Genomic DNA, 9303 nt, shown 5'->3' on the forward strand with positions numbered 1-9303 from the left:
TTACTCGCGTTGTAAAGTCAGTACATTGTTATTGGGAATGTATTGTTGTGATGTGCAATCCCAAATGGGAATAAAAGAGAATAAATTTCAACAAAGATTGTCTTGTTTGTACACAGGCCGCCGTCGCATGATAGGAGTGCTGTTGTTGCGTCAGGCAAAAAACAGACACTTACTTTTTATTGCAAAGTATGTGCTACCTTCAAGACAGGACATGCTTAACCATTTCGGGAACACCAAGTGATTTTCATCGACCCATACACATAATATCCATCAGTGGTTTGCCTTTGACACCCACTGCTATCTGTTTCGGTGGGGGTCTGGTTATTCTCTGACGTTGGTGGTGTATATATGTTTGAGATGGTGGTTAATCCTCTATATCCATCAGTGTTTTGCCTGTGACACCCACTGATATCTGTTTCGGCGGGGGTCTGGTTATTCTCTGACGCTGGTGGTGTATATATGTTTGAGGTGGGAGTATTTAGTTGCAGTCGTTGTTGTTAAGATCCTAAAGCTCCAAGAACCACGAATGTATTTGGTCTTCTTCCAGAGATGTCTGAACTTTGACATCTGTGACAAAAGAACTTCGTCAATTAATTAGAACGTATAAGCTACACACCGTGGCTTTATAAAGCAAGAATCCCTACTTACAAAATGTACAGAATATTAAGGTTGTTCCGGGAAAATCCATACAGGAGGGGGATTTGTGTGTGTGTATGTGTGTGTGTGTGTGGGGGTGGGGGGGGGGGGGTGAAGGGTAATTAATGCTGCATTTTGTATAAAATCACATGAATTCACATAAAATAGCACATATGTCTATGTATAATGGATACCGTTACCGCAAAAGTAATTTCAAGTGTCTAATACAATTGAAATAACTATTGTATCGGACGTCCAGGACCCAGGTTTATTCGGGAGGTGTCGGTATAATTCGTAATTCATTCGTAACTTTCCATGCATTGTCATCTCCTGATTTAGGTTAACTGAAGTGGTCAATAAACTTATTACCGAATATATAATGTAAGCATTAAGCAAGTTGTTAGTCGCGTACATTAATGATCTCATCACACACGGTGACAAGGCTGAAATACTAGTCAATGCGGTGTTAAGCCCAACTCACTCACTCACTCACTCACTCACTCACTCACACAAACGGTTTGAGGTAGTATATATAGTCACTAATATGATGTCGAAGAGAGGCGTCCAACCCGGCGTTCAAAACGAGATCCAACCCAACAATCATTTTATTGTTAACCGCACACGTCATCAAAAAGCAAGGGGGATCTCCCTACTGGTGCCCCTGCAATATTTGATCAAACGCGCGTCGTATGTATTCAATAAAATATGAGGTTGTTTTATTTAAACCCTTTTATTACATGGAATCAAGTTGTCACGATAACGTGGTCTCCAGGGGCCTTCCCCTTCCTTCTCCGTGTCGTTAAATTTGATCGATAAGCTCTGTTCATACACGTTCATGTGTGATATATGACACAGTTACACTGAAGAGCTAAAACCCCACTTTGAAATAGGACGGTCATTGCCAAAGACGCTATAACACACGCTGAATAACAAATTCACAACAAGATAACATGGTGATTTATATCCGCCTTGCTAAATGCCACTGTAATTCGATGGCTAGGTCATTGATCACACAACAATCACTAGTTTCTCTGGTACAGTTTTCTTTTTTAAAATATATCTCTTCACATCAAGTCACAATATCCTTCCAATCTAGTAGACGCCATTCACACAATGAGCCGTATCACTAAATGTACCTGTCGGGAATGAGTGAACATTGTTGAGTGATCAATATTCCAGCCATGTCAAAAATCGAATCCGGCCAGCCAAACCAGTGGTTGATATTATGAACAACTATCCACGCCATTGGGTGTGTGATCACCCCATCGTCAGCATCAGGTACTGGGGATCTATTTTGTCTATATTTTTTGCAACGTTGGTTCAAATCCCAGTTTGCTGTGATTGTTTCTTGGGTTGTCAGCACCATACCCACGGCGTTACATCCTCACTCGCTCACCCACAGCACGACTGCTACGACTGAATAAAACTACTACCACTCATTAGGTTATCAGGTATACATGACTATGAACATCTATTACATGCTGATGGCGGCCCGCGAAGACCCGGAGTAGAATAGGTCTTCAGCAACCCATTCTTGTCTCCACGTGAAGATCCGGGTTAGACTAGGTCATCAGCAACCCATGCGTGCATTAAAAGGCGACTATGCTTGTCGTAAGAGGCGACTAACGGGATCGGGTGGTCAGGCTCGCTGACATGGTTGACGCATGTCATCGATCCCAATTGCGTGGATCGATGTTCATGTTGTCAATCACAGGATTGTCTGGTCCAGACTCTATTATTTACAGACCGCCGTCATATAGCCAGAATATTGCTGAGTGCGGCGTTAAACAACACACAAACAAACAAACAACATGCTAATGGTAACATATCGACTTCAAACAAAACATATTAGTTAATATGTGATGACTTGTCAAATGTAACAGTAAACATTATTTATATATCTTTTGTGCGTCATAATGACAAAGCGACGGATGTTCATTTTGTAACACCCACTGACACGTTGAATTGACATATATCATGCTGTAATTCAACCTAGTTACCTTTGTGCAAAATCTCCAATAGCGTTTCAGCGGACAACCAGGAAGTAGCAGATATGCTATCACAAAACACTGTGGTCGGGGACATTGATCGAGTACACACGCTTCAAGTACCAGAACTGCACAGCAGTGTATTAACGTTGTCCCAACATGTCGGACGTGGAGAAGAGTTTTCTGCCTCAAAAGTCAAATTTAAAGCAAAACAGCTCACGTCCTTGGCGACGTTGTTTGTATACTTCTGTTGCAGCGTCAGTTACATGCAGCATCGTTTTGTTGGTTTTGTTCTTAACTATGGCTGGCTACTGTGTCCGAGATGGCGGACACCCGTCCCCCTCAGAGAACATTAAGTCTGGGGCGGTGTGTTCTGTATGTGATCACCTTGGGCCCGGGATACAGTCTTCTGAGACCTTGTACGACTTGGTCAGAACGCCGAATCATACTCTGTGCTGTCTGAAGAACGGTAATATTTCCTCAGTGTTTAAACAGGTATGTAATAGTGTCTATAACACGATAGGTGTAAATATTTACTTCTGTTACGATTAATCATATTACATAAACAGAAAATACGATTTTTGAGAATCACGTTTTTAAAATGGCTTTGATACTAATGTTTTTTCCAGATTATTCATTTGCGATCATGTACTTTATCTAAAGAATTATTCACGTTTTAAAAATAAATTCTCGTTGGCATCATGGCGTTTAAGTGTTATCAATATTTTCTTATATCAATGATTTGTTACGGTATTATAATAGTATAGTTTTGATATCAATGGAATACAGTGTTAATGTCAATATCATGTTACGTGTTCTTATCTGGCTAATCCCCTATACATCAGGGACGTGTTATCAGGGTTCGATTCCCGACATGGGTACAATGTGTGAAGCCCATTTCTGGTGTCCCCCGCCGTGATATTGCTAGAATATTGGTAAAAGCGGCGTAAAACCCTACTCACTCACTCACTATAGTGTCTGTATCGTCCATGTCATTCAGCACGACTGAGTGTTATGATCAGACCAGTTTCATTCATGTACACGTCCTACCAAATCCTCTTTCAAACCAGACACGTGAAGATCCGGGTCAGAGAAGGTCTTCAGCAACCCATACTTGCCGGAAAAGGCAACTAGGCTTGTCGTAATAGGCGACGAACGGGATCGGGTGGTCAGGCTAGCTGACTTGGTCGATGATGCATGTTATCGATCCCAATCGGGTAGATCGATGCTCATGTTGTCAATCACTAGACTGTCTGGTCCCGACTCGATTATTAACAGACCACCCCCATAAAGCTGAGTGCGGCGTTAAAAAACAAATAAACAAACGCACAAATCTTTCAAAACAGTTTTTGTTCTCATAATAATAAGATATTCAATATATTTATCATAGCTTAGAGACACATTTCCTTCAGACATAAATACAAATTTAAAGTAGCAACAGCATTAGATATACAGGATGTTGTTTTGTACCAGTTAACGGTTTTAATGGAGCATTGTTTAATTTGTGTAGAATTCCCAAAACGTCACAGCCCGTTCATCAAAGCAGTAGTGGTGCTGGATACGTACGTTGTAGAATAGACGTCCCCATCGGCCTGGAGCTCCATCAATCATTCTCTCAATATACGGAATATACAATTGAACATCCTTTGAGGCTGTAATACGACCTTGGACTAATGGTTAAGACAGCCCCACGCACACAGGCGCATTATGGCACTACGTGCGTGAGGTCCATTGTTGATAATACATCAGCGTCACTGGTATAACCTCTAACGTCGTGTGAATATACAGGACTCAAGCAATTAATATGTCATACCGGAACTCTACACGGACTTTGATTTTATTTTTTGTTAAGCTATTTCATACATCGCAAGGGTTTTTGTATCATATTCTGAAAAATATTCAATCTCCAGAAATGATCATGACGTCATGGTAGACACTTCGTTACACTTGTTACCTTGTTTCCTTTTGTCGCTCGCAAAGGGTCGCTAAATACAATGTTTAATTTCTAATAGAGGATATTTACCATTCCCAAACACACTCGCGTGATAACCTCTCTACATGTATATGTATAATGCAGGACGTCAGACCTACAGGTATGGTGCTAATACGGTCAATGTTTGATACAGGGCAACCATCACTGAATCCCACTCTCCTAAGGGACGCAACTCTGTTAGGTAAAGTTTTGCCCCTTAAATCTCAGGGCCAGCCATGATCTTGATTAACCCCGTACTGATGTGTGTGTTATGACCTGGTTTTCTCATCTTTCAGATACTAGATGACCAGCAAGCCGGGGCTGTAAATAATGGTACGCCAGAGCTAATAATTTACTGTAGAAGTGTACAGCAACGTACCGCTACTTTCTGAAGCAGCCTGATGGACAGGGCATGCTTACACTTATCGTGAACACCTGGTGTCACGATTTGTTTAAAATCCATTCAAATATTTTCATCGCTACTTTGCCTTTAACGCCCACTGGAATCTGTTTCGGTGGATAATCAAGATTGGTTATTGTCTGGCGTCAACATTTTATATATTAGTGAGTGAATTAGTTGGGTTTAACGCCGCTTTTACCAGTATGCCAGTTATATCGCGGCGTGTCAGCTAAATGTGGGAGGAAAGCCCGAAGTGATCAGGTCTCAGACGTTTACCACTTCGGTGAAACCCACAAGCTGACAAACCTAGAACCATAATAGGGGCGAACCGGGATTCGAACCCACAATCATAGGTTTCTGGCGTGGTCAAGGGACGCAACTCTGCACAGCTAATCGCGGCGCATTAGACGACGGGGCCACCCGTGCCCCCTTTAGATATATCATATTATATTTTGGTCAAATTATTACAACTAGCATCATTATTACTCTTGGATAGTGAAGGGGCGGTCGGGTAGCCTAGTGGTTAAAGCGTTCTCTCGTCACGCGAAAACCCGGGTTCGATTCCTGACATTGGTACAATGTGTGAAGCCCATTTCTGGTGTCCCCCGCCGTGATATAACTGGAATATTGTTAAAAGCGGCGTTAAACCCAACTCACTCACTCACTCACTCACTTTGATAGTGATTCCTAAAAAAAAAATGTTTATGATATAGTCGGAATCGTACAATGGACTACGCTTTGGCAGTGATTTCTTATGGTAAATGAAAGAGATTTTTTGCTTAATTAGCCGTCATTTTTATAAACATGAAAATATAACTGTTTTGAGATTTGATCCTACGGAACAGGTTCATTACCAACAGTTAATGGGGCAGTCGGGTAGCCTAGTGGTTAAAGCGTTCTTCTTCCGTCTTTAATTCGACATTATATTCTAAATGTTGTGTTCCAGCGGGTTCAAGTCAGCATATTCTTCCAGCATCCTTAGTCAAATTACGACAGAACGTTACTGGAGCTCACCTGTACCTCGACCCGAACTGTTTAAGTGGTAAGTATGTCACTTCCCGTTTTGATAATCTCCACAAACGTGTGTACACACAAGAGCCTTGCGGGTGTTCATGCGAGTACCCTGTCTCACTTACAGTCGTGACGCCCAGTCTGTATGGGGGCCAGGATCTAGTGATCTTGTGTTCAAATCCCATTTCGCAATGATAATGTGGTGCTTATTGGTTTGTCAGTATCATACCCGTGCTTGTAGGTTTCACCTAAGAGGTAAATGTCCACGACTTGTATCATTTGGGTTTTGTCTCCAAAAACTAAGCTGAGTGAAATATTGTTTCAAGGTTAGTTACACATACCTCACTAACACAAGGACATTGACGGATAAGTGTACGTGAGCATGCCTAACTCTCAGTCCACACACAAGGACATTGACGGACAAGTGTACGTGAGCATGCCTAACTCTCAGTCCACACACAAGGACACTGACGGACAAGTGTACGTGAGCATGCCTAACTCTCAGTCCACACACAAGGACACTGACGGACAAGTGTACGTGAGCATGCCTAACTCTCAGTCCACACACAAGGACATTGACGGACAAGTGTACGTGAGCATGCCTAACTCTCAGTCCACACACAAGGACACTGACGGACAAGTGTACGTGAGCATGCCTAACTCTCAGTCCACACACAAGGACACTGACGGACAAGTGTACGTGAGCATGCCTAACTCTCAGTCCACACACAAGGACATTGACGGACAAGTGTACGAGACCATGCCTAACTCTCAGTCCACACACAAGGACATTGACAGACAAGTGTCAGCGAGCATGCCTAACTTTCAGTCCACACACAAGGACATTGACGGACAAGTGTACGTGAGCATGCCTAACTCTCAGTCCACACACAAGGACACTGACAGACAAGTGTACGTGAGCATGCCTAACTCTCAGTCCACACAGAAGGACATTGACAGACAAGTGTACGAGAACATGCCTAACTCTCAGTCCACACACAAGGACATTGACGGACAAGTGTACGAGACCATGCCTAACTCTCAGTCCACACACAAGGACATTGACGGACAAGTGTACGTGAGAATGCCTAACTCTCAGTCCACACACAAGGACATTGACGGACAAGTGTACGTGAGCATGCCTAACTCTCAGTCCACACACAAGGACATTGACAGACAAGTGTCAGCGAGCATGCCTAACTTTCAGTCCACACACAAGGACATTGACGGACAAGTGTACGTGAGCATGCCTAACTCTCAGTCCACACACAAGGACACTGACAGACAAGTGTACGTGAGCATGCCTAACTCTCAGTCCACACACAAGGACACTGACGGACAAGTGTACGTGAGCATGCCTAACTCTCAGTCCACACACAAGGACACTGACGGACACGTGTACGTGAGCATGCCTAACTCTCAGTCCACACAGAAGGACATTGACGGACAAGTGTACGAGACCATGCCTAACTCTCAGTCCACACACAAGGACATCGACGGACAAGTGTACGAGACCATGCCTAACTCTCAGTCCACACACAAGGACATTGACGGATAAGTGGACGTGAGCATGCCTAACACCCAGTCCACACACAAGGACATTGACAGACAAGTGTACGAGAACATGCCTTACTCTCAGTCCACACACAAGGACACTGACGGACAAATGTACGTGAGCATGCCTAACTCTCAGTCCACACACAAGGACATTGACGGACACGAGTATGAGAACATGCCTAACTCTCAGTCCACACACAAGGACACTGACGGACAAGTGTACGTGAGCATGCCTAACTCTCAGTCCACACACAAGGACACTGACGGACAAGTGTACGTGAGCATGCCTAACTCTCAGTCCACACACAAGGACATTGACGGACAAGTGTACGTGAGCATGCCTAACCCTTTACAGCTACATATACAATGTACGGTGCTGTGCCAACCCCTACCTACGAACATGAACAGACAGGGTTTCACACAAGCTTGGCTGACTCTACCATGTAATCATTGATATTAGGTCGCTATCTCCGTTCTGTGCAATATAATCTACAAAAGATAAAGTCAGTGTAAGTGCATAAAAGATCACAAAGACGAACGTTTTTTCGAGATTTTCTCTTTTTTTCACATGTCTAAGTGTATAAGGAAGGAGTGTGTTTAGATTTTGCGCAGCTGTTGTGTGACGGTCTGTGAGAAAACACAGGGGCTCAAGAAGCGTGTATAAAATAATCTCTGCTTGAGTTCTGTCTTTTGTGTGTAAAAGATGTATCTGCTGTTATACTGCCACAAAGCTTACACATTTAGAAAGGAACGTTGAAGCATTGCCGTGCGATACTAGTGCTACGTTAGGCAACAAACACTTACCTTCTTATGCACATGGCGTGAGTGTCGGGTTCTTCCGGTGGGGCAGGACATGCTTAACCATTTCGCGAACACCTGGTGTCATCACTGATTTTCAATGATATATTCATAAAATTTCCAAACTCTTATGTCTTTTACGCCCAATGGAAACGGTTTAGGCAAATAGGCGAGACTGATTATCCTCTGGTGTTGATGTTTATATGTTTATATTTATGTTTACACTACGTCCTTACGAAATGACATATTTACTTTCAGATGGCAGACTATCGTGGATCGTCCAGGACAAATACGGCACCGCATACTTGTCCGGAATCCGCTACCACAACAATCGCCTCCACATACCATCAGCAGGTCGATATCTTCTCTACTCACACATCACATTCATCAGAAAGTTTCCCGGAACTCGTGGAGGCAGCAGTTTCATCCACAGGATCACACGCTACCACTCCAAGCAGCCAAAATTGGGAGAAGTGAACATTTTGGTCAGCAAAGATTCTTACCCACAATACACCACCCAAAAGTCTAGTTTTCAGTCAGCCATCTTGAATTTGCGGTCGCATGACCAACTGGCTGTCCAGGTATCTGACCCAGATTCTGTTCATGACAATTCAATGTATAGTTATTTTGGAGTTATTAAACTATGACGATGTACTGTGAATCGTTGTTTAATCCTTCAGTTTAGAAATGAGTAATGGTGGCGCATTCGATTAAGAGCTGAGGTGAAATGGCGTTCAAGATTATTGCTCTACATAGTGATGGGCATCTTAATTCACCGGACCACGTCGTGGTCTTGTGGTAGAACGTCCGCCTGGAGAACGGAAGTTCGATCCCCGGTCGAGTCGTAGAAAATGACGTTAAAATATGGTATTTGTTGTTACTCTGTCTGTAGCTCGGCATTAAGGGGCTAAGACAAGGACTAATCGGCTCGGAGTCAGTTT

The 9303-nt window shown here is 43.2% G+C and overlaps 1 protein-coding gene across 1 annotated transcript; it reads left to right on the forward strand.

Annotated features, from left to right (window-relative positions):
- Positions 1 to 2720: 2720 nt before the first annotated feature.
- Positions 2721 to 9009, forward strand: LOC139447547 (uncharacterized). Its single transcript, XM_071228950.1, has 4 exons — positions 2721 to 3119; positions 4893 to 4929; positions 5943 to 6038; positions 8621 to 9009. Exons 1-4 carry the CDS (start codon positions 2784 to 2786, stop codon positions 9007 to 9009), a joined length of 858 nt encoding a protein of 285 aa, XP_071085051.1. The 5' UTR covers positions 2721 to 2783.
- The last annotated feature ends 294 nt before the right edge of the window (positions 9010 to 9303 follow it).

The sequence above is a fragment of the Haliotis cracherodii genome, unplaced genomic scaffold, assembly GCF_022045235.1.
Source record: "Haliotis cracherodii isolate W230 unplaced genomic scaffold, xgHalCrac1.p SCAF_7, whole genome shotgun sequence".
NCBI classification, from domain to species: domain Eukaryota; kingdom Metazoa; phylum Mollusca; class Gastropoda; order Lepetellida; family Haliotidae; genus Haliotis; species Haliotis cracherodii.